This window comes from Monodelphis domestica, chromosome 3 (assembly GCF_027887165.1).
Source record: "Monodelphis domestica isolate mMonDom1 chromosome 3, mMonDom1.pri, whole genome shotgun sequence".
Taxonomy (NCBI): domain Eukaryota; kingdom Metazoa; phylum Chordata; class Mammalia; order Didelphimorphia; family Didelphidae; genus Monodelphis; species Monodelphis domestica.
Window position 1 is genome coordinate 96,700,983 of NC_077229.1, and position 25,710 is coordinate 96,726,692.

Consider the following 25,710-nt stretch of genomic DNA (forward strand, 5'->3'; position numbering starts at 1 on the left):
TGGTTAGAAATCAAAGGGGGCGGGGTAAAGACTACAGAGATCGCAATGCGATTGGTCAGAATCCATAGAGGGGCGGGGCTGGAATGCTTGGGCTGAAGCATTAAGGTGGTAGGGTGGGGAGGGCTATTGCTGAGGTCCAGGGTCCTCTGAGCAGAAGTGGATTTTAGGTACTGCATCTTTCCGGACCGGGCGCCCCCAGTGGTGAGGATGAGGAGGGTGGAATACGGGATCCAGATCGAGTGGACCCGGGACTCTTGGGTTCTTGCACGCGCAGGGGGTGGGAAGGGGTTTCTAAGACCCCAGTTCCGGAGGTCACCCTCTGAATCAGGGTCTCAGGGAGGTTTCGCACCCTCGCTCTCCCTTCCCTGGGTGCAGGGAAGCGGTCCCTTTTGGGTTCCTACACCCTGGGATGCCTGAATTCTGAGAGCAACCCAGCACCTTTCCTGGAGGTGGGGGGCGGGCGGGGCTCTGAACCTGGTTCTTTCCTCCTAGCTGCGGAGCCTGGGCTGCATGATGGCTTCAGAGGGGGAGCCGAGTGACCTAGCCAAGGTGGTCCAGGTGCTGATCCTGTCCGCGGCCTGGGGCATGCAAGTCTGGGTTACCTTTATCTCAGGTAGGCTCCCTTCATCCAGGGACCCTGGACTCTGCTCCTCGCCTAGAGCTTGGGGGGAGGGGAGAGCCAGCGAGGGGAGGAGGAAAGTGGCGGAAACCCCAGAGATCGTGGCATCCCGGGGTTTCGGGTTGGAAGGGACCATAAGGATTTGTTAATAGATTTAGAATTAGGGAGAGTTCAAGCAGGTTTGGGGTGGGTGGGGGAATGAACTTTTCAACTTTTATAAATGTGTACCGTTAAGGGAGCTTCAGGCCTTCTGATCTCAATCTAGTATGTTCTGCATTATAAGTAAATAAGTAAAAAAAATTTTTTTTCAGTTATAAAAACAAATAAACAAGGTTTTGGGAGCATCTAAGTGACTCAGTGGATAGAGAAACCAGGTCTAGGTGTCCTAGGTTCAAATTTGACCTTATACACTCCCTAGCTGTGTGACCCAGGGCAAGTCTCTTAACCTCAGTTTCCTAGCCCTTACCACTCTTCTGCCTTAGAATCAATATGGATTCTAAGACAGAAGGTAAGTGTTAAAAAGAAAAGGTTTAAAAGGGGGAAAAGCTATTTCATGGAAGTATTTAAATTGAAACTGGATGTATGATCATCTGTCAGGGATGCTCAAAAGGGAATTCACCCCTGGCTAATCTCCCTTCCCCCTCCTCCCAGAATCCCTTCTAATTTGAATATTCCACTAGTTAATCAACTTGAATTTATTCAGCACTTACTGTGTGCCAGGTGCTATGCTAAGCATCTAGACCAACCACTTAATTTTAATTAGTGCCTTTCAGTTCTACATCAGTCATTTCTGAATATAGCCAGCCCTAATGAGCTTTTCCCTTATAACAAAGAAAAGTAACAGTAAAGCAAAACTAGCAAACACATCATCTTCATCTGATATTATATGCAACAATCCATACCCACCAAAAAAAAAAAAAGTCCCCCACCAAAATGAGGTCTAGAAAAATTAAGCAGCCTGTGAAATTTTTACCTTTCATCCTCCCAACTCTTGCCTATTCTATCCAAGGGATTTAGCAGCTCTCCTTCCCTGCCTTTCCATCCTGAGTGACTAGGTCATGTGAATTTCTAGGGTCTGAGTCTTCTCTGTTCCCTATTTAGGGGGCCTATAGGGCAGGGCCCTCTAGTTGGGGGTCCTATGCCCTTGGAAGGTATACTGCTTGCCCTCTGAATGTGTTTCAATGCATTATAGATTATGGAGTTTAGAACTGGATCCTTTCAATTTAAAGAAGAAGACATGGTCTCGGGAATGACTTGTCCCAGGTCACACAAGAACCAAGTTGCAGATTCAGGATGTATTCTTTATACTCTCCAACCAACCTCCTTTATTCATTTTTCCTCTTCATCCGTTCCCATCCCATAGGATTTGTGTTGTTCCGGAGGCTGCCTCGACACACTTTTGGATTGGTCCAGAGCAAACTTTTCCCCTTCTATTTCCACATCTCTCTGGCCTGTGCCACCATCAGCTTGGGCATCTTCCTATTCCATCATCCGTTGGTGAAGCTCAGCTTTACACTAGCAGAAGCTGGTCAGGTACCAGAAGGCCAGGGGTAGGGGCTGGAGACCTGGGAGGCTGGAGACTAGGAAACATGGGCTTGTAGAGAACACTGCAATCTTTTCAAAACAGCAGAACTGGCCTCTAAACCAGCTCCCACTCGATGTAGTTGATATTACCTAAAGTGGGTATTTTTCTAAGTTCCCAGGACTTAGTTCTGATGTGACTGAGCCTTATTTTTGGCTTCTGCTTTTCAGCAACTTCTTTGTTCAGAAACCTGACAGACTGGGGACTTAAGTCCTTGCAGGAGGATTTGGGCCTCTCCCAGGGGGAATGGGGCCACCCACTGACTCTGTTAAATAGAAAGCCTGATTAGGGTGAGGGGGATAAATCTCTCTTTGCTTCCTCTTATCCTTTCTCAAATGGCCAGGATATAGGGTGTGCTGAAGTGGGCAGCCTACCAAAGATTCCTTTTTTTTTTAAGTGACTGTATTCATTTTACTGAGTATGGGGCATATATCTTCTAACTTTGTCCCTGGGTAATCCAGCACTCAAGAATCTTCTAGATTGCAGAATTAAAATATTGTCAATAATGGTGGTTGGCAGGAATAAAGAATTTCACCCTCTCTGTCCTGTCCTGCCTCCCAGCTGACAGATTGTGTTGAAATGCCTGGGAGGTAACTTCTGGTCCCCAAGGCTACCCTCAGCTTATGGCCTTGGGCCCTGGGCAATATCTCAAGGCCAGCCTCCCGGCTCATTCTAGTTTCTCTTTCAGCTGGTTCTCCTGGCTATGAACTTGGCTTTGTCAGCCCTGAATGCTCGGTGGATAGAGCCTAGAACTACTGCTGCTATGTGGGCCCTGCAAGCAATGGAGAAAGATCGAGGTCTGGGTGGAGAACTCCCAGGACCTTCCCAGGGTCAGGGCCAAGACCCCTACCACCGGCTTCGGGAGCAGGATCCCAAGTATCGAGCCCTTCGACAGACATTCTTCCACTATCATGGCCTTTCTTCCCTCTGCAACTTGGCGAACCTGCTTGGCAATGGCATCTGCCTTGCCAGCTTGGCATTGCACCTCAAAAACCTGTAAGAGGCAGACCCTCTTTTCATTGCTCAGAGGAGGGGTTCTAGCTCCATCCCTGGACCCAAATCCAGCACACATAGGCCAGACTCATTTGGACTCTGCCCAAGCAGCTGAGAGAGAGGAGAGCCTGCCTCCTTCCTTATGCTCTGTCCTTCCATGGCCATGGGTTCTAACTCTTGTCATGCAGCTACTTTGCCGTTTCTGATAAAGGACACTCTTTAGAGCTCTTCCTCTTTCCCCTGGCTATTCCAGTTATTGGATGTGGTCCTAGCTACCTGGGCCAGAACTGGGAGACTTTCTGAGACTGCCATTCTGTATCATACATTTGCTATTAAAAAAAAGGTTTCTCAGCCAGCCGCCTTTGGTGTCATTTTGAACTTTGTTCAGTCATGTTAGCCACATTTGGCTCTTGTAACCCCATTTCAGGTTTTCTTGGCAGAGATCCCAGAGTGGTTTCTCATTTCCTTCTCCAATTCATTTTGCAGATGGGGAAACGGGGTCAAACAGGGTGACGTGACTTATCCAGGGTCACACAGAAAGTGTCAGGCCACATTTGAACCCAGGAAGATGAGTCTTCTTGACTCCAGGACTGGCACTCTATTCAATTTAGCTGCCCCTGATTAGAATTTGGGAATTATTATTAATATTATTAATATTAATTGTCATGCACAGCACACTTCCGTATTGGTCATTGTTGCGAGAGCACACTCCTGCAGAACCCAAACCTAAAATAAAACCATCAATGCACTGATGTGAAGGAGGGCTCCAATAGCTTTCTCTGTGGATAGCCTTCCGGGCCGGTGAGAGTAGCCCCGTTTTCACAGAGAGTCACCATCCAACATTGCCGTTACTGTGTGCGATGCTCTCCCAATCCAGAGATGATAAGAGAGGGCTGCTGCTAAAACTACCACCAAGTGAGAGTGTAGAGAGAAGAGCTTGGAGGCCTGGGGGACCCCCACCGCGACAGAGATGTGGGGGAGCCAAGAGAGGGAACTGTCCGCAGGAGAGAGGAGAGAAGGGACCTGCGGCAACGGCAAAGGAGCAGGAGCAGCTTCTTCTTAGGATCCAGGAGCTCGGGGTAGACGGTAAAGACGAAGGAGCGGAGATGGCACTCTTGAACTATTTTCTAGGTTCATGGGGAGGGGTAAGAGCGAGGCTGGACAAAACGAGAACGAAGGCCGGGGATGAAATGGGACCCGCGGTGTCCGAAGAAGCCGCGGTCTTTCAGGGCCAAGGCCCGAGTTCTAGCTCTGGTTCCCCATAAAGAATCCTGCTCGAGGCCTTGGTTTCCACCCTTGCAAAAAGAACCAGACTCGTGGTCCCCGCTGGTCACTTGTTCTGGACACAGTTCCTAGGACATCTCATCTGCAGCGCGGAGATTAGTTCGGATTCCATGGCGGACTCCAGGCACCGTGCGGGATCGTGTTGGACAGAGGAAATAAGGGCGCGCTCGGCCACCAGGGGGCCGGGCCGGGAGGGCTCCCGTGCCGTGGCCTCCCCCGTCGCTCCCCACCCCACCCCTCTTCCCGTCGGGGCTAGGTGGGGCGGGGCGGTGCTGGGAGGGTAGCATAGCCGGGATCCGGGAGGAGGCGGCGGCTGCCGAGCTTGGGCTGACTAGACCGTGCTCAGAGTAGGCGGAGGGAGTGCCGGTGTGACAGCTGCGGCGCACCTAGCCCCGACCCGAACCCCGAAGGGCCCGGCCCCCAAAGAGGTGAGGACCCCGGAGCTCCCTGCCCCACCAGGACTGAGAGACTTGGCCGGGTCAGACTGCAAGGCCGATTGAGGGGCTGGGACTGTCCCGGAGGACCAGACTGATTCCGTTGCTAGAACTTGGGGGAGGGGGCAAGAGCCCAGAGTAAAAGCCCTAAAAGGTTAATGGACTAAGGACACGCAAAGAGTGGGGAGCCGAATCCACCCCGGACAGAGCAGTCTCGGGGTCTCATCTTCAGGGAGGGGCTCTGGACAGAGGATCCCTCTTTTTCCAGCTCCATCTGTGTGGGGGACCACACTGGGATGGTGAGTGGGATTAAAAGGGGAAGGGAATTTTTGCTCCCCATTTTTGCTAGGGAAACCTCCCCAGGGCTGCAATAAGGGCAGATGAAGGGGCTTGGGGGGAGCTGACAAGGGAAGACATAGAGGGGGGTATACCTGTTTTGGGGTGTACCTGAAACTATTCTCCGGTGGCCAGAGGGTCTCTGCTCTGGGAGGGAGGAAGAAAAGGGGGTCAAGGCCACCCTGAGTCTGAGCTTGGGTCTTGAATTACTCCCTGGGGTCCTACTGACCCCAGCCAGACTCTTAGAGGTTTCCTACTTCCTTCCATCCTGTCCTTTCTCTCCACAAACTGGTTCTTCCGGATGAGAGCAGGTCCTGGCCCTGGGAGGGTTTGGGCCTTGAGTGTTAGTGGTGGGGCCAGTGAATGGGATAAAGAGGAAGCTGTATAACCTCCCCTGTTACATGAAGTCTTGTGGGAACTATAGTGTTCCCCTAGGACATTGTTCCCTTCCCATCACTGGAACAAGCATTTATTAAGCATCTACTGTGTCCCAAGAACAGGGCTAGACATTAGAGATGTAAAGACAAAAACAACCCCCCCCCCCTTTCTTCTAGGGACTTACATTCAAAGGGTGGGGGATGGGTCCATATTTATGGATATACAGAAACTGTGCATCTCATAGGCACCCTCTCATGGATCTGGAAAAGATCATCCGGCCGTCCCTCTTTTAAGAACAAAGTTTTCTGGAGCTTCCCCTCCCAACCTGGGGAGACATTTAATAGAACTCTTTCATCTTGCCTCCTCCCTGTCCCCAATTCAAGTCTAGTACAGGTGTGTGTGGGGGGGGCAGTTCTTCTACTGAGTATGGTGATAATCCTAAGGATAACAATGAACATTTAGAATGCCGTCTCGTTTGGCTGCTTAATAGGGGGTGCCTATACTTAGCAGTGCCTCTGGGTGAGAGCCTCCCTGCTTCTGAGAATTCTCGGAGGGGGTGAGGGGACTCTAAGGGAAATCCTTCATTCTTTCTAAGAAGTCAGAGATGAAAAGGAACAAGGACCCAGCCTGTCTGACAAACTCCAAGTGGGAGAGTTTGGAAACGTGGCTGAGTAGGACCTCATGGAGGGAATAGAAAAATGGGACTCCCTCGGGGAGAGCAAGATAGCCCGAAGGGTGGCTGGCCTTGGGTGGTGGTTGGGAAGGGTTAAGCCCTGAAGGATTTTACCTGGCTGGTGATGGGGAGGCGGAAGGGCTGCCTGGATCAGCGTGGCAGTAGGAGGTGCCAAAGTCAATAGAAAGTCGGGCTGCTGACTGGGGGAGCCTGGGGAGGGGGATGGTGAAGGGCAGGTGGCTGGTTCCCATCCCTCTCTTTATACCTCCCAGGTAGCAACATCCAGGACTCTGGGGGCAAAGTCCATAGTGGCCACACCCCCTTAAGGCCCTGTGAATTCTCTGACCCTCACTGTCCAGAGGATGAGACTCCCCCTTCCTCTGACCACCCCTGTGAAAGTTCTCCTAGAGGTTAGCTTAAGGACCTGGAGGGAGGGAGGAGAATTAGGGGGTCCTTCACTAACAAGAAGCCCTTCCCTCATCCCAGATGGCCTCAGCTGGAGACCCACACATTGCCCAGAAAGATGCTGCTGACCAGAATTTTGACTACATGTTCAAGCTGCTTATCATTGGGAACAGCAGTGTGGGGAAGACCTCCTTCTTATTCCGATATGCCGATGATTCTTTCACCTCAGCTTTTGTCAGTACTGTGGGCATCGACTTCAAAGTTAAGACTGTCTACCGAAACGAGAAGCGGGTCAAACTGCAGATCTGGGTGAGTGCTGGGATGGGGGGGGGGGGGGGGGAGACATGGACTGGACTCAGTGGAAGGCAGGACTGGCAGGGAAATGGAGTCTACCCAATGGGTAATGCAGTTGTGTGTATCCTAGAAGTGGAGAGGGTAGCAGAGATAAGGTCCTGGGCACTGGACCTGGCCTGGCCACCTTTGAGAGGGCATAACTCCTCAACACCACTCCACCCCTATCCCAGGAAGTTACTATGGAAATGGAAGACTGAAATCAAATTAGCCAGGTGACTGGCCTGAGTCAGAGTATGCCTTTGGGGTGTGGTGGGTGGGCCTTGTGGTCTCATACACAATTAAAGACCCTGCCCTCATGGAGCCCCCAGTCTGAAGCGGGAGACCCATGTCTGACAAAGGGACGCGGAGGCTTTCTTTCTTTCTTTCTTTTTCTTTCTTTCTTTTTCTCTTTCTTTCTTAATTTCTTTCTTTCTTTCTTTCTCTCTCTCTCTCTCTTTCTTTCTTTCTTTCTTTCTTTCTTTCTTTCTTTCTTTTCTTCCTTCCTTCCTTCCTTTCTTTCTTTTTCTCTATTTCTCTCTCTCCCCCTCCTTCCTTCTCTCTCTCTTTTCTCTCTCTCTCTTTTCTCTCTCTTTCTTTCTTAATTTCTTTCTTTCTTTCTTTCTTTCTTTCTTTCTTTCTTTCTTTCTTTCTTTCTTTCTTTCTTTCTTTCTTTCTTTCTTTCTTTCTTTCTTTCTTTCTTTCTTTCTTTCTTTCTTTCTTTCTTTCTTTCTTTCTTTCTTTCTTTCTTTCTTCTCCTTGTCTTCCATCTTAGAATCAATTCTGAATAAGGTTCTAAGGCAGAAAAGTTCTAAGGGCTAGGCAATGGGGATTAAGTGACTTGCCCAGGGTCACACAGCTAGGAAGTGTCTGAGGCCAGATTAGAACCTAGGACTTCTCATCTCTAGGCCTGGCTCTCAATCCACTGAGCTGCCTAGCTGCCCCCTGGTCCCAAATTTTTTCTTCCCATCCTAGAAGGAATTAAAGTTTCCTTTTGAGAAGAGTGAAGGGAGAAGAGGCTAGAGATGTCTCCTATTCTGCTTCCCTTCAAGTCACATGATGTGATGCTTCATCCTGCAGCCTCTCTTCATATTGGCCAGGTCACACCGCTAGGAAGTGTCTGAGACCAGCTTTGTGCCTTGCCTCTTTGCTCAATCCACTGAGCCACCTAACTGCCCCCCCCCACCCTGGCTCTGTTTCTTGATACAGCTAATTTGGTTTGCCATCAATGCCAAGAGGCAGAGCTAAAACAGAAAGGCCACTCCAGGGCCTGGGAACAGATCAACAAATAGCAGTCCCACATCCCACTGACTCTCCTACTTCCTAGACAGGCTCTGGTGCATCAGTCCTGGACTCTCAGGTCTCCCCCATCACCCAGGCCTGGTTGCTAGGGTAACAGCACCAGCCGTGCCAGATGGCTATTGTCAGAGACGTGTGTGTCCTAAGGATGTGGGTAAAGTCCAAGTGACTCACATATTAACAAAGATTTAGGGGGCCACCATTAGATACCAGGAGCATAGAGAGTGGGCTTAGAGTTCTCTCTTTGTCTAGAATGGAACCATGCCTAGCTCAGCCCTCAGGAGTCCCTGAGTGCCCCTCTTTTCTGACCCTTCCTTCTTCCACCTTTTAAAAATTTTTTTAATTCTAGGCCTCTATGCTCAATTTACCCTTTCTTCCTAAGCAGCCATGGCCCAAAGAGGCAGACACTCTGAGGCACAGTCCTAGGTGAGGGGTGAGAGATGGGAGAAATGGTTCCTTTTTTTCTGTGCCAAGCTCAAACAGGGGCTCTGTAGCCAGGTTCATGTGATGACCTTCCCCTCCTTTCCTTCAGGAAAGGACCAGAGGAGCCATTAGCCCATCCTCTAGTGTCTACATCCTCATCTCCCATCGGTAGGGTACATTGGAGCCCAGCACTGGGGCTGGCAGGGGTTGCCACAGTAACACATAGCTAGCTTCCTGAGCTCAGTCTGCTCAAATAGCAGGGCTGTGGGTGTATGGTGTGGGTGCTGGGAGGAGGCCCAGCTCCATGAGCCTGGAGGTGTGTGTGTGTGTGTGTGTGTGTGTGTGAGAGAGAGAGAGAGAGAGAGAGAGAGAGAGAGAGAGAGAGAGAGAGAGAGAGAGAAAGGGAGGGGGGAGAGAGAGAGAGAGAGAGAGAGAGAGAGAGAGAGAGAGAGAGAGAGAGAGAGAGAGAAAGGGAGGGGGGAGAGAGAGAGAGAGAGAGAGAGAGAGAGAGAGAGAGAGAGAGAGAGAGAGAGAGAGAGAGAGAGAGAGAGAGAGAGAGAGAGAAAGGGAGGGGAGAGAGAGAGAGAGAGAGAGAGAGAGAGAGAGAGAGAGAGAGAGAGAGAGAGAGAGAGAGGGAGGGGGGAGAGAGAGAGAGAGAGAGCGCACAGGAACACACTAAATACCCAGGAATCATTGCTCCCCTAGGATAAACATAAGCTAAATCTAAGCAGTGGAAAGATCCACCCTTCCTGCCCCTTATTCCCAGAATGCCATTGGGCATTCTCTACATCTGGGCTTGTTGATAGTCTGAAAGTGTCTTAGAGTTTGGGGGGCTTGAGTTTTCCCTGTATCTAAGGATCTCTGCCCTCAGGTTAGGGGCAACCTGTATGTCTCTTCAGTCACACTGGGAGCTCTGTGAATCCTATCTCCCCTCTAAATTCAGAGATCTGGGAAAGAAAAGACTAGAAGGAAGAGGATAGTTTTTTTCAGATATTGAAAGGGTTTTCTCAAGGATTAGGAGTTAGACTCCTTCTGTTTGACCTCAGGGTGAACCAGGGACAATGGGTGGAAGCTGCAAAGAGACAGATTTAAGTTCCTTTCCAGGAAAAGGTCCCTAACAATTAGAGCCCAACCAAAGGGGAGTGGGCTGCCTCAGGCAATTCACCGCTAGTATGGGAAGTTCTTTCACTATGAAAGTGAGGAATTCAGGGCTGAGGCTGGCAGATCACTTGTCTGGCCTGTGGTCATGGGAATTCCTTTCCAGCTATAGGCTGGACTAGAAATCCCCTAATTCTTTGGTTCCTTGGGCTTGCTGAGAGGTGTAGGGGCCTTATCTCCCCCTCAGCCCGAGATGATCGAGATTTCATCATGCCTGCCCCTCCATTTACTGAGAATCTCCTATGAACATGGGCTTTGTTTGCCTCTCAGACCAGCCCCCCCCCCCCCCATACAGATCACTGCCCTTCCCCAAGATCAGAGGCTCCCTAAGGTCAAGGTTATGTCACAGAATTTGACAGTTAGAAGGGACCTGGGCAGCCATCGCTTACCTAAAAGAAATCCCAAAACACACCTGTCAAATGGTCCATCCCAGTCCATCTTGGATATCTCCAAAGAATCCGGAACCCACCACTTCCAAGGGGGCAGGTCATTCCACTTCTAAATGTTAGTAAGGGCAGCTAGAAAGACTTGAGTTCAAATTTAGCCTCAGACACTTCCTAGCTGTTCGACCTTGAGCAGGCTGCTTAACCACATTTGCCTCACTTTTCTTATCTGTAAAATGAGTTAGAGAAGGAAATGACAGACCACTCCAGGATCTTAGCCCAAAAAAACCCCAAGCGGGATCACAAAATGTCAGATACTACTGAAATGATTAAACAGCAATTGTTTGGAAGTTCTTTCTGGCATCAAGCCTAAATTTCACCCCTATTTCTCCTGGAGAGACAAACAGAATCTCTCCTCCACTTGTTAGCCCTTCAGTGACTTGAACTGGTCTTCTCTGCAGGTGAAGTATTCACAGTTCATTTACCTTCACTTGGCATGGAGTCGACCTCCTGAGGGCAGGGGCAAGGCCTTTCTGGGTTCTGGGTGGCAGAGAAATTGTCTGCTGTTCAGTCATCCCTGAAAGCCCGACACGAGGGACATGAGAACTGCCAGCAGCAGTGGGGCTGGATGGAGTAGGCTAGGGATGGAGGGTGGGATGGGAATGAGGCCCCAGGAGCGGGAGTTATTTCATTTCTGTCTTTTGCAGGACACTGCAGGTCAGGAACGCTACCGGACCATCACCACTGCCTACTACAGGGGTGCCATGGGCTTCCTGCTAATGTATGATGTCTCCAACCAAGAATCCTTCAATGCTGTCCAGGACTGGTGAGTCACCCCTGCCCTTCAGTCCCTCTCCTCAATGCTAGATGTCAGACTACAGACCCACACCCCCTGTTTCTTGCTAGGGCATCTACAAATAGAAGGGAATGTCTACCTCCAAGGAGGATTCAATCTATCCTCACATAGAGGTATTGAGGGTATTTTTTCCTCTTTTTTTATGAGTAAAAAATGGGGGTAGATAGTTCGCTCAATGGATTGAGAGCCAAGCCTGGAAACAGGAGGCCCTGGGTTCAAATGTGACATCAGACACTTCCTAGCTGTGTGACCCTGGACAAGTCACTTAACCCACATTACCTAGCCCTTAACCTCTTCTGCCTTGGATCCAATATGTAGTATTGAATCCAAGACAGAAGGTAAGGGTTGTTTGTTTGTTTGTTTGTTTTAATAGTAAAAGCTTTACTCAAAGCTCTGTTTTATTTATTTTTTTCTTTTTGAAATGTTTTATTAATGCTTTAAAAAAAAACAGTCACTTCTCAGTGATTGCCTAAACACAAAGAATCTTCCCTTGTAGCAAAATTAAAACAAATGAACACCTTGTCCAAGCTGGCATCTCACATCTATAAACCACCACCTCTTTGCTAAAAGGAAGGAGTTTCATCCTTTTAAAATGTTTTTAAATTTAATTTTTTCAATTAATCTATTTTCTCTCCCTCTCCCCACTCCCATAAATTAGAAAAAAATAAAGTCCTTGTAAAAATTGGCAGTCAAGCAATATGAATTATCTCAATGTCCCTATCCAAAAAATTATTTATATATCTATATCTATATCTATATATCTATATGTCTACATTCATCTATCTATGTATGTCTATCTACCTACCTACTTTCTCTCTATTTGTCTTTGCTCTCTGTCTGTCCATCTGTCCATTCTTTTGTCTATCTTTCTCTCTCTCCCTATCTCTCTTTCTATTTGTCTCTCTCTGTCTACCTATCTACCTACCTCTCTCTTTCTTTATCTACCTACACTGTCTACCTACCTATCTGTCTTTCTATCTATCTATCTATCTATCTATCTATCTATCTATCTATCTATCCATCCATCCATCTATCTTTCTATGTATGTATGTATGTATGTATGCATGTATGTATGTATCTTTCTATCTATCTATCTATCTATCTGTCATCTATCTATCTATCTATCTATCTATCTATCTATCTATCTATCGATCTATCTATCAATCTATCCATCCATCCATCTATCTTTCTTTCTATGTATGTATGTATGTATGTATGCATGTGTGTATGTACCTGTCTATCTATCTATCTATCTATCTATCCATCCATCCATCTTTGTATGTATGTATGTATGTATGTATGTGTCTGTCTGTCTATCTATCTATCTATCTATCCATCCATCTATCTTTCTTTCTATGTATGTATGTATGTATGTATGTATGTATCTGTCTGTCTGTCTATCTATCTATCCATGCATCCATCCATCTTTCTTTCTTTCTTTCTTTCTTTCTTTCTTTCTTTCTTTCTTTCTTTCTTTCTTTCTTTCTTTCTTTCTTTCTTTCTTTCTTTCTTTCTTTCTTTCTTTCTTTCTTTCTTTCTTTCTTTCTTTCTTTCTTCCTTCCTTCCTTCCTTCCTTCCTTCCTTCCTTTCTTTCTTTCTTTCTTTCTTTGTATGTATGTATGTATCTATCTGTCTGTCTATCTATCTATCCATCCATCTATCTTTCTTTCTATGTATGTATGTATGCATGCATGCATGTATCTGTCTATCTATCTATCTATCTATCTATCTATCCATCTATCTATCTATCTATCTATCTATCCATCCATCTTTCTTTCTTTCTATGTATGTATGTATGTATGTATGTATCTATCTATCTATCTATCTGTCCGTCTGTCTGTCTGTCTATCTATCTATCCATCCATCTTTCTTTCTATGTATGTATGTATCTGTATGTCTGTCTATCTATCCATCCATCTATCTATCTATCTTTCTTTCTATGTATGTATGTATGTATCTATCTGTCTGTCTGTCTGTCTATCTATCCATCCATCTATCTTTCTTTCTATGTATGTATGTATCTATCTGTCTGTCTGTCTATCCATCCATCCATCCATCTATCTATCTATCCATCTATCCATCTATCTATCAGTCTTTCAGTGCCCACCTCTCTGTGCCGAGGTGGGCAGAATGCTTTATCACCTGCTCAGGAATCAAGCTTTGATCAGGGTTCTTAAGTCTTTCAGAGCTGTTTGTTTTCACATTGTTGTTATTGTCTTAGCTTTTACAAAAGAATAGTTACTTCAAAGGTAGAGCAAGAACAAACATACAAACACATTCTCCAACACCCAGAAGGCTCAATCCCTCCGCCTCCTCCCCCATCCCAGTCTCTGGGGAGGTGGGGGGGGGGGGAAGGATCAGGTTCACATTTTTAGCTTAAATCCTCCACGGTCGTTAGTTATACCAAATTCTACACCCAAAGCCCTGCCTAGTCTTGCCTCCTACAATCCTTTCTTCTTTCCTGTGGGACTGATAGCAACAATGGCCCAGAATCCTGGGCTCGCAGGTCCCCGTGGCTCATGTTTTTATGTCCAAGACCCTATTCCTTGCACCTAGGACTGACAGGGACAAATGAAGCAAGTGTGAAGGCCCCCAGGACCACTGGGCAGAGGAAGGTCGTCCTTCCCTTCGGTCCAGTTTAAGGCAGAGCACCCCATCTGTGAGCGAATGAATAGTGACCCAGGATGCCACCAGAAAGTGAGCTACAGTGTTGTTAGGCTTTGTCAATCCTTTCTTCATGCCACTCAGAAGCCCACAATCACAGATGTCTCCCCTATCCCCTTTTTTAAAATCCTTACCTTCAGTCTTAACATCAATACTGTGTATTGGTTCCAAGGCAAGAGAGTGGTAAGGGCTAGGCAACGGGGGTCAAGTGACTTGCCCAGGTCACACAGTTGGGAAGTGTCTGAGGCCAGATTTGTCCCTGATCCCCTTTTGACTAGGCTGAGCCTGCTGAATGGGGCTGGTCATTCAGGTCTCTGGGTCTGGCCGATTGGCTTTTCCTGGGTGCAGGCACAGTCATTGGAGCATAACTATTTCCCCTCCAGGGCCACCCAGATTAAGACGTACTCCTGGGACAATGCCCAGGTCATCCTCATTGGGAACAAGTGTGACTTGGAAGATGACCGGGTGGTGTCCACGGAAGATGGCAAGCACCTCGCTGACGACCTAGGTGAGTGCTGGTTGCAGGACTGAGGTCAGCCAAAGCCCAGCCCTCCACCCCAAACCTTGGGGAACTTTGGCCCCAACTTGGCACCACACTGATCTCTGGGCCAGGGCTGGCTGGAGAAACAAGCCTGTAAGACCAGGTCGCCTCTTGGTTTCTCCTACAACATAAATATAGAGCAATTCCTCGGGGACAAGGACTATATCTACTTCCTAAAATTTGCAGGGATTCTGGAAGTTGAGGTTAATATAGAAGCAAGAAAATATCTGAGATTCATTCCACAAACATTTTTTTACTAGCACCCCTAATTTCATTTTGCTTAGGTAAATATTACCATCATGATACAGATTGGCCTGGTAGGGAGAAGTCTTGCCCTGAAGTCAGGGAGATCTCTGTTCAAATCTTGCCTCTGACCTCTCAGTAGAGTGCCTCCAGCAGCTCCCTAGCTCTAAGGTTTGATTTTCAGTCTTCCTTTTGATCCTTTCTTTTGCCTTCACATCAATCTAATTTCTGAATCTACCCCTCCTCCTCTTCCTTGCCCAATGAGTCATCTCCTGGTAATAACATGTTTTTTAAAAAAGAAAAAAAAATCAGTTTCAGTAAAACCAATCAGCCCATCACCCATGTCTAGGCCTAAGAATTTGGGGGAGGCATCGATGGAGGGGGGTTCTCTCCTCTGATCAAATGGTGGAAATGGGCCCAGATGACCCTTCCCTCTTCTCTTATTACATTACATTACTGGGATTACTCACCAGTACGGCCAATGAGGAATGAGATAGGCCTCAAGGTTGGAGGTGGGGGGAGAGGACCTAGCCAAGTACATAATCCATGTGTGGATAATTAAATGTTGCAATAACAGTTAAAATTCATACTTCTTTCAGTCTCTGAAATGGAAGGGAGTTCTCGTCGCCTAGTCTGACCCACACCAAGTGGTAGTCTTTTCAACAATTTATCTGACAATTTCTAGGAGGTGGCTAGGTGAAAGAGTAGATAGAACTCTGGACCTGAAGTGGGGAAGACCTGCCCTTCTCTTCCCCAGACTAAATGGTTCCAGTTCTTTCAGCTGGTCACTGCCTGGCAGTCTCTCACTCTTCTTGCCCTTTAGGCCCCTTGTCAATATCCTTCTTAAAACATGGCGGCCAGAACCAAACACAGGACTCCAATGAGGTCTGATCCAGGGCCCAGGCCAGAGACTGACTTTCCTCTCCCCCACACATCAATCAGACCTTCCCTTTATAAAGCACTTTTAGTCGGGTCATCTTAAACACCCCTTACCTCAGCCCTGAGAGGTAGGGGCTATTATCACCTCCACTTTTCAAATGAGGAAACTGAGGCAAAGGGCCATCAGGGGTCACACACAAAACTTGCACTCGAGTCTTCCTGACTTCCCATACAGTGTTCCTCACATCTGGCTAAGGTAGGGCTTATCAGAGCCTAGAGTGGAATGACTGGGGCTCCATGTAGGGGGGCACCAGCATGGAGAAGGTATTGACAGCATTTGTACTCCTCCGGCAGTGTAGAAAGAACAGAGCTTGGCCCCTAGTTAGCAGAAGGGTCTGTTAAAAGAGGAAGTTGCCACATGGTGTGTTTCTCCTTCAGTCACCCTAGGGGAGGCCCTCTCCAGGCCAGGTTGCCCGTTCCCTGCCCTGCCTCCACTAGAGGCTCAGAGTGGCTTCCGTAGTAAACCTGGAGGTCTATTGACGCCTCTGGAAATAATATCCTGCATCCCCAGGGTCCTTCCTTCAGTAGAACCATCCCAGGGAGCAGTTTGCTAGTTCTGGCCAGGCAAGCTCTATTGGAGCCTCCTCTCTTGGGGAGGGGAGGCAGACACTCCTCCTAGGGCCACCCGGACGTCTCCCTTCTCTTGCCTATTGCAGGTTTTGAGTTCTTTGAAGCCAGTGCCAAGGACAACATCAACGTGAAGCAGGTGTTTGAACGCCTGGTGGACATTATCTGTGAGAAGATGAACGAGAGTTTGGAGGCTGGCTCGGGAACCATTGGCAACAGCAAGGCTACGGCCCTCAGCGATGCACCCCCTGCCCAGTCCAGCAACTGCAGCTGCTAACACTGGGGCTGCCTGGACTCTCGGCCCCCTGCCACTCTTCCTGACAGGACATTCTGCTCCCAGGAGCAGTGGGGGATACCTCGGTGTCCCTTCCAGGCTGAGGGCACCATCTGCTCACAAGTACGGCTCACCCACTCCCCCATGGGGGCCCGCAGGGTCTTTGCTCCAGTCTCCTGTGCATACAGGACCCTATACTCCTTGTTTCCCCTTTTAAGCCTGCTTGCCAACTCATTTAGAAAGAAGGGGAGCCCTGACCCCAACAAGCTAGGGATCCCACTGTAGTGAGATGAGGAGGAGGAGGAGATGGAGGGGTCTGCCATGAGCTTGGCATTCACTACAGGCTTGGGGAGAGCAGACATACATGACCTGGCATTTCCTTTTTTGGGGAGAGGGATGGGATTGAGGTGGGGACTTAACATGCTGCAACCGAATCCACAGCCAGGCAATAGGAATGGGGGGAGGAAGAAAGAGCGGGGTTGAGGGGGAGGAAAGGTCCCAGCCATTCCATGCATCAATCAGCAAGGCATTTTCTAAATCTGTTACCAGAAAGTCCATCAAGATTTTTAGATGGGCCTCCTCTTGGATTTTCAAGAGAACCTTTATGAGTGGTAAACCATAATGACCCAAAACAATCATCTTTGCTACCAATACTGGCCTTTGATTAATGACCCTTGGACAGATGTCCCCAGGAGGAGCTGGCAGGAATATGGGCTCCTCTGGGGCTTTGCCTGCTCTCCTCCTAAAGATTCTCTTCACTAGTTGGGAATAGATGGAGTGGCAAAGTCATTCTCTAATTCTGCTGGAACTCTGGAAACTAGGAGAAGGAAAAGACTAGTCCACTGGTTTCTTCTCACTTCAGGGAGCCAAAAAGTGCCTTTTAGTCAAATTTGCTTTCATTTGTCCCCATAATGGTCCTGCTTTCATTCCAGGTATTCCCACTGTAGCCATCCCATCCCTACCTAGTCTACTCCCACTTCCCCCAGTTCCTCCCAAAGGATTTCATTATAGAAGCATTGATGGCTGTAACAAGTGGAGAATCAAACTTTTAATATACAAGTCTTGAGATTAATAAAGTAACATGGACTCTCTGAAAGACCGTGGGGCTAAGAGGGCATCATGATGGAGACCTTGGATCTATCTTGAAGGCCCCAGAGAGCTGGTTTGGTTCCAACACGGTTGGGCGTTGTAAACCTTCACTTCCTGCTAGGAAAGGAAATTGAGCAAAGATCTGGTAGTTCCCCTTGCTCCCTGGGTAAATCCTCTTTACAAAGATACCCAGGGCTCTTCTGAAGACCATTGAGAAACTATTGCCCAGGATTATGTATGTATCAGCATCTATCCAAGGATCGGTTAAATCAGATATAACCTCCTTCGTGGACCCAATGGAAGGCTGATGAGAGGGGCCTGCTTCTAATTCAAATCATTCAAACAAACATTTTATTGAATACCTACTTTGTGTAAGGGACTTTGCCAAGTGTTGGGGACAGGGAGATGAAAACATCCCTAAAAATGTCTTTCCCCAAGCTGCTTCTAAACAAACAAACAAACAACAACAATATATATATATATATATAATTGGAGGAAGGAGGGTGTACAAAGATTTTTCTTTTTTCCCTGCATTATACTTTTTCTTTTCTTTAAAAAAATTTTTTTACAAAGATTTTCAAAACCAAGGTACGTTTTGGGGAGTAGGAGAAAGGGCTTAGGTTTTTTTTTCCCACTAGTGAAAATGTCCATCCAATCCAAGTGTGCCGGTAAATGTTTACCAATCTACTCTCCAGGAAAAGAAATGTACATATGACACCCTTTCCCCTTTATCTTTATTTTTATATTTTATTTATTTTTAGAATATTTTATTTATCCAATTACATGTAAAAGTAATTTTTAACATTCATTTGAAAAAAATTTTGAGTTTCATATTCTCTCCTTCCCCCCTTTCTTTAAGATCACAAGCAATTTGATATAGGTTATACACGTGTAGTCATGCAAAACACTTTTCCATATTAGTCCAAATGACACACTTTTAAGTTTAATCGTAACATTTTCTCCATTGCTTTCTTAAGTCTAGATCATCAACAAAGCAATAAATCAAATCTTGATTTGGAGCATTTGCCCATTTCCAAGTTATAAATGCTCCTAGTGAGAAGTTAACAACCGGCTCATCAGTTAGGTTCAGCTGGCTCTAGCACGGCCCTGGTCCAGTTTCTCATTTCACAGTTGTGTCCTAGACCCATTAATACAATTGCCTTCTGCCTCTAGATTATAGGAACAGATCCCTGAGTAGCTGTCCATGCACCTCTTAGGAGCCAGTCACCGAGTCAGCAGGGAAAAACAAATCAAACCACTGAATTTGGAGTCACAGGACCTGAATTCCAATTCCCATGCTGCCATTTAACTACCAATGGGACCTGGGACAAGCCCCTCAACCTCAACGGGCCTCAATTTTTTCATCGTCGAGTTGGACAAGAGGACCTCTAGGGATCATTCTAGCCTTAAATCTATGCTCCTTTGATCCATGGGAATCAATAAGGCTTTGTGAGGTGCTGAAACCCTAGCTTCCTACTGGGAACACCATGGGTTCCTCCTTGCAGGTAAAGAATTAGCTTTCACTGTCATCATCAGCCTGTTTCCCTCATCAGCCTGAAACAGCATCCTGTCTTCATTCCAAGACTATGTGTATGAAATTCGAGGGAGGCTCCAGATAATTTATAAACAGCAGCCCTGACCTCCATCACTTCTCTTTCTACTTCTGCCTGGGTGAATAGGCAGAGCCACACCTCTCTCTCTCTCTCTCTCTCTGTCTCTCTCTCTCTGTCTCTCTCTCTCTGTCTCTCTCTCTCTCTCTCTCTCTTTTTTCCTCTCTCTCTCTCTCTCTCTGTCTCTCTCTCTCTCTCTCTCTCTCTCTCTCTCTCTGTCTCTCTGTCTCTCTCTCTCTCTCTCTCTGTCTCTCTCTCTCTCTCTCTGTCTCTCTCTCTGTCTGTCTGTCTCTCTCTTTTCTCCTTTCTCTCTCTCTCTCTCTCTCTCTCTCTCAAAATAAGACCCTTACCTTCTGTCTTAGAAGCAATACTGTGTACTTGTTCCAAGGCAGGAGAGTGGTAAGGGCTAGGCAATGGGGATTGGGATTAAGTGACTTGCCCAGGGTCATACAACTGGGAAGTGTCTGAGGTCAGATTTGAACCTAGGACCTCCCTCTCTAGGCCTGGCTCTCAATCCACTGAGATACCCAGCTATCCCCCACACCTCTTTTTGAGAAGATCTTGATTTGACTTCCTCCCTTTTTCCCTCCTCCCTCCCTTCCTTCCTTTCTTCCTTTCTTCCTTCCTAAGACAGAATATTGGCAAGAGCTAGGCAATGGGGTTTAAATGATTTCCCCAGGGTCACACAGCTAGGAAGTGTCTGAGGTCAGATTTGAACCCAGAACCTCCCATCTCTAGGCCTGGCTCTCAATCCACTGAACCACCCAGCTGCCCCCAACATTTTGAGGAGGGAGAGGGTACATGGCCAGGGAAGGTGAGGAGAGCAATCCCTGAGCTGGTCTTTGAAAGTAGAAAAGGATTTGGATAGGCAAGTTTGAGGGATGGAGGGAAGATGTTATTGTTTCCCAGGCATATAGGTGTGATGGAGAGGAGAGAAGGTCAGGCTGTGCAGGGCTTCCACATCAGGCCAAGCATGGATTTTAGCGGTTTATCTTAAGAAGAAACAAGAGAGAGCCACCAAGGGAGAAAGACGTGGTCTTTAGTCTCCATCCACTGCTGATTCCTGCAATTAAGGTCAGGTCAGAGACAATGAAAACATTTTCTGGAATTCCAAACAGCTTCCTCTTGGGCCTGTTATGGGAACTATTGAACTAAGGAGGCCCATTTTCCCTGTGGGAAGAGTCCATTGGTGCTGAAGGGAAAAGGAGACCAGGTTGGCCTGGGGAGTATGGAGCCTGAGTGGAAGAAGAGGGTGTTTGTGGCCTCATTTATGTAGAAAAACAGCCCCATTGGGGCATGCCCCATTGCCTCAGCTCTGCCCCATTGCTACAACAGGCTGACATTTATGTGTCCACTCTGTGTTTCTTGGGAACTTGCCTGACAGCCACATCTGTCAAAGCTATAAACTCAACAGAAATCTTTTTCCTAACCATCTTCTCTATTAAAACTGATTTTTTAAAAATTTGGTTAGGGAGACAAAATATGGTTGTGAAATAAAAATAACTTTTCTTTATCTAATCTAGAGATTCTCAGTTACAACAGGCAGGAAATGTCCTCATCAAGTTTACATTCAAAGGAATCCACAAGAAAAATGTATTTCCCCACAATCTGAGAGAAAAGAAACCTCTAAGCAGATTCCTTCCCTCCTTATACTGCTTGCTTCCAGGGATGTTTACAAATTCCAACTGAGGAAGTAGGGTGGACAAGAGGTACAGTGGATAGAGTGCTAGCATTGAACTAAAGAAGATCTGAGTTCAAATTCTGCCTCCATACACTTATTGGGCAAGTCATTTAGTCTACCTTAGTCTGGGTTTCCTCATCTATAAAATGAGAAAGTTGAATGAGACGGCTCCCTTTCCCTTTAAAAGTCTATAAAATCACACACACACACACACACACACACACATACACACACACACACACACACACACACACACACACACACTGAAATCTAAGGACCACAGATTTGCAGCTAGAAGAACTTCAGAAATGCCTAGATAGGTGAATTCCCCTTTTACAGATGAAGAAACTGAGGTCTTGGAAAGTTAACTGGCTTGCTCAAAATCACACAGGTAGTAAGTGTAACCTTAGCTTCAATAGCATAAGAGTTAGAATTTGAACCCAGGTCTCCCATTTGTAGAGCCAGTGAATGCTCTTTCCACTATACCACTCTGCCTATAAAACAGGGCCAAAATGACCTAGAGTATCCACCTCAGAGTTGTTGTTGAAGATTAAGAAGATGTAGAAAACATTGTAAACTTTAAAGCACTTTATAAATGTCATTATTGTTATTGCTCCAGACTGCTGGCTTCAGCTCTCTTCTATGCATTTAAGAGAGTCAAGGACTGTTTATCTGTCCTGCTTTGAAAATCAGTCCTGCGGAACAGCTGGGTGATTCAGTGGATAGAGAGCCAGAGCTAGAGAGGAGAGGCCCTTGACTCAAATCTGGTATCAGACATTTCCTAGCTATGTGACCTTGGGCAAGTCACTTAACCACCATTACCTAACCCTTACTGTTCTTCTGCCTTGGAACCAATATGCAATGTTGATTCTAAGATGTAAAGTAAGGGAAGGAAGGAAGGAAGGAAGGAAGGAAGGAAGGAAGGAAGGAAGGAAGGAAGGAAGGAAGGAAGGAAGGAAGGAAGGAAGGAAGGAAGGAAGGAAGGAAGGAAGGAAGGAAGGAAGGAGGGAGGAAGAGAAGGAGGGAGGGAGGAAAAGAAGGAAGGAGGGAGGAAGGAAGGGAGGGAGGGAGGAAGAGAAGGAAGGAGGGAGGGATAGAGGGAGGGAGGGAGGAAGGAAGGGAGGGAGGGAGCAAAGAAGGGAGGGAGAAAGGAAGGGAGGAAAAGAAGGAGGGAGGAAAAGAAGGAGGGAAGGATGGAGGGAGGGAGGGAGGGAGCAAAGAAGGGAGGGAGGAAGGAAGGAAGGAGGAAGAGAAGGAGGGAGGGATGGATGGAGGAAGGAAAGAAGGGAGGGAGGGAGCGAGGGATGTAAGAAGGGAGGGAGGGAAGGATGTAGGGAGGGAGGGAGGGAGGGAGGAAAGAAGAAAGGGAGGGAAGGACAAAGGGAGAGAGGGAAGAATAGAGGGAGGGAGAGAGAGAGAGGAAATGAATCCTAATGTTATTCCCTTCTGCACCAGGCCAGAGAAAATGGGCTTGAGGCCACTAGGTTTGGACAACAATGTGGGGGATGGCAATGCAGTCATTTCGTCAAAGCATAAGAAAAGAAGGGACCACAAAGCATTAGAAGATGATGTAGCTGATACCCATCCCAAAGGTGGAATTCCTCATCAAACCTAAATCTTAAGTAGTTCATCTCAACGACTCTTATTGCTAATATAACTAAAGTAAATATAAGGGCAATCCACCAAACTCCCTTCTTTTCTGGATCTAATCCTCTCAAGAGAAACTGAAGACTACAGTAGTTTTAATTAACCTCAACAAACCTTTCAATCCCTGTTTCTACACAGTAGTTGTGTGATTCTGGCTAATCCTTGGGGTTGCAAAGATGGGCCACAATGGAATAATGGACCTACACATGACTAGCTATTTAATTGTGTGCATAGAACAAGCTACTGGCTTGGACAAATCTCAGCAGAGCACAGGCAAAGAGTATACAGGAGTTATTTTTGCCATGCAATGCAATTAAAGGTGAGACTCAACTTCCTAGAACACCAGAAACTTTGACAGGTGTTCTGCTCCAGTGACCACCTCTCATTGCTGCCATCTGAATCTAAACTATTTATGAGAGCAAGACATTAAAATATGACCCTGAAAAAATATTAGGTATCTTCTGTGATACCTAATATTTTGTGATACCTGTGATACCTTCTGTGAGCTGTGAGGCTGGAACATACATTTGGATGCTGTGTGTCTATACTGGTTTGTTACTTGGATGTGGAGGCCAGATGCCAGAGCTTTACTGCATCCACTCTGGAGTTAAGAAAGGAGAGGGTGAGAAGGATGAGTATGCACAATGTTTTAGATGACCAATGGTGGTGCCATGATAATTACATGGATAAAGGTTACCTAAGGTAGACTATCTATTTTTTAAAAGATGCTGATGTACCACAAATGAAGGGCAGTTAATGTTAATGGCATTTGCTTTGAATCAAAGATCAAGTTTCCTGGAGTTCTCCGGCATGATGATGGCATTGAAATCAATCAGGACATTGTAGTCATCACTACCAAAGGGGAAGCCATTTGTGTGGCTATTACCTTGATGATTACAGCAGTAAGTTCTACTGATGACCATGATATAGTGTCTGAGGATGAGGAATCACAGAAAGAGATTTTGTTGTTGTTGTTCAGTTGTGTTGGACTCTTCATGACCCCATTTGGGGTTTTCTTGGCAAAGATACTGGAATGGTTTGCCATTTCCTTCTCCAGTTCCTTTTACAGATGAGGAAGCTGAGACAAACAGAGTTAAAGAGCTTTGCCCAGGGTTATATAGCTAGTAAGTATCTGAGGTCTGATTTGAACTCAAGAAGATGAGTGTTCATGACTCAGGTCCAGCACTCCATCCACTGCATCACCTAACTACTGAGTAGGGAGAAACTTATTCTCAAAACAATGGCATCTGGGACCAAAGGCTTGTCAAAAGGAAATGATTAAACAAGGCCTCCTAGACATACAAGCAAGCCCAGAAACAAAACACTTAGGACTTGGAAGTATAACCATATAAACTGTAAAGGAGGAAACAGAGGGATCTCAAGCAGAATCCATGAATTTAGTAAAGACAAGAAAGTAGAAATGAGAAGAGAGGATAAAAAGGAAGAAGAGGAATGATGCTGAATATGGTATTTATAATGATTATGGGGTTTATGGTGATGAGAATGATGAAAAACGGTGGTATAAAACTCAAATAGAAATGGAGGAAAAACTAAACTGTACATAAGGATCCCTATAGACTGTGATTGACTTAGAAAACCACAACTAACATTAGTTATGTTGTCATATTTTTATTTATTTTGTTAAATACTTCCAAATTACATTTTAGTCTGGTTCAGGTGGCACTTGGGAATGGGCAGAAACCACATGTCTTAGGGTTCTAAGTTTAGCACCCTGGTAGAGAGGATGATGAAGAAAGCACTGAGGAAGAAGTGGATTTAAAAAAAAAAGCTGTGAGGGTGATGGAAGTGATGGTGAAGAAGAGGAAGAAGTAAATAGTGATGTTAGTTAACCTCTATTCCCTTCAGTTTTCTCATCTGTAAAACGGAAATAATGATAGCATCTGTGTCTCAGGGTTGTTATGAAGATCAATTAAGATAATAATTGTAAAGTGCTTAGCACAGAACCTGGCACGAAGTAAATGCTTTATAAATGTTATCTGATGTTGTTTTCCATTGTGGAAAAGACTTATAAAATGAGTTTACAGGGGGCAGCTGGGTAGTTCAGTGAATTGAGAGCCAGGCCTAGAGACGGGAGGTCCTGGGTTCAAATCTGGCCTTAAACACTTCCCAGCTGTGTGACCCTGGGCAAGTCACTTGACCCCCATTGCCTAGCCCTTACCGCTCTACTGCCTTGGAACCAGTACACAGTATTGATTCCAAGACAGAAGGTGGGGTTTAAAAAAATGAGTTTACATTTTGTATGAGACAGGAATCTATCTGTCAGAAGGGGACCATAGCACAGATTGTGTGCCTTAGGTCCTGACCCCAAACACTAGCAATGGGCATTTGCATTTGAAATAAAACTAATCTATCTTTCTACACACACACACACACACACCTCTGTTCTTTGTGATTTCTGGAGGTCTTCTCATCCTCATGCTAATTCAAGGATGTAGGAAACAGCTAATGACTGTCTCGTATAAAAAAAAGTTGTCATTTTTATTTACTTTTTATTTTTAAAGACCATGAGAATTAGGGTGTGTGTTTTTTAATCACAACAAAAAACAATCGTGGGTGAATTAAATTCCTCTGGTGATTTTGCCTTGGTTTGTGTCTTGGATATTAGGTCCTCATCAGAAATATTTGATGCAAAGATTTTTCTTCCTAATCAACTTATTTCTTCCTTCTGTCTTTTGCTACTAGCTTTGCCTTAGCAATGTCTGATCCAAGAGTAGAGTCTTCCCCTTACTGTGTCCTATGTAGAAAGGATGAGCAGCAGAGAATGAGGCCTTAATGGTTGTTCTAGGGGTTAAGAGGAAAATGCTTTGTATATCTCCAATGCCAAGTATTCCATCAGTCGACCTCTCAGTATTCATTAAATACCTACTATGTGTCTGGTACTATGTGATAAGTATTAGCAGAGAACTCTAGTTTCTTAGAGCTGTGACTAATTAAATATCTTGAAGGACCAAATTGCACCAATGGATGTAATCCTTTTTTTTTATCCATAAAACAAAAGAAAATAAAGAAAAGAAAAAATTTATTTCTAGGTAAAACTATAAAGAAAATTTTGCACCTGAGCTTTCTATTGTAAACATCTGGAGGGAGGAGATCACCAGGCTGACCCAATAGGCTGACTGTGGCCTCTCTCTAACTAATGGACTAATTTAGAAAAGTCTTTCTTCAAGATGTTCATGGCACAGAGAATCCGAAGTCATGCAGCAACATCCAATTTGGCTGCTTGTATCTGTCAAGCTTGCCCAGCAGTGGGATGATGAAAAAACTGGGTTAGGGTAGAGTGG

At 46.1% G+C, this 25,710-nt stretch overlaps 2 protein-coding genes and 1 pseudogene across 4 annotated transcripts; all 3 read left to right on the forward strand.

Moving 5' to 3' along the window:
* Positions 1-74: 74 nt before the first annotated feature.
* Positions 75-3,549, forward strand: TMEM205 (transmembrane protein 205). 2 transcript variants are annotated; one of them, XM_007488510.2, is made up of 4 exons: positions 75-167; positions 493-613; positions 1,983-2,152; positions 2,890-3,549. In XM_007488510.2, the coding sequence occupies exons 2-4, from the start codon at positions 511-513 to the stop codon at positions 3,199-3,201; spliced, it is 585 nt and encodes a 194-aa protein (XP_007488572.1). In that variant the 5' UTR covers positions 75-167; positions 493-510; the 3' UTR covers positions 3,202-3,549. The 2 variants fall into 2 exon arrangements, with proteins under 2 accessions (XP_007488572.1, XP_007488571.1); XM_007488509.3 differs by having other exon boundaries at positions 79-201.
* A 1,162-nt stretch (positions 3,550-4,711) lies between these two features.
* Positions 4,712-17,477, forward strand: RAB3D (RAB3D, member RAS oncogene family). 2 transcript variants are annotated; one of them, XM_007488511.2, is made up of 5 exons: positions 4,712-5,211; positions 6,786-7,013; positions 11,005-11,123; positions 14,201-14,325; positions 16,197-17,477. In XM_007488511.2, the coding sequence occupies exons 1-5, from the start codon at positions 5,209-5,211 to the stop codon at positions 16,382-16,384; spliced, it is 663 nt and encodes a 220-aa protein (XP_007488573.1). In that variant the 5' UTR covers positions 4,712-5,208; the 3' UTR covers positions 16,385-17,477. The 2 variants fall into 2 exon arrangements, with proteins under 2 accessions (XP_007488573.1, XP_007488574.1); XM_007488512.3 differs by having other exon boundaries at positions 4,731-4,906.
* A 4,678-nt stretch (positions 17,478-22,155) lies between these two features.
* On the forward strand, positions 22,156-25,421 carry LOC130457961 (H/ACA ribonucleoprotein complex subunit DKC1-like; annotated as a pseudogene).
* The last annotated feature ends 289 nt before the right edge of the window (positions 25,422-25,710 follow it).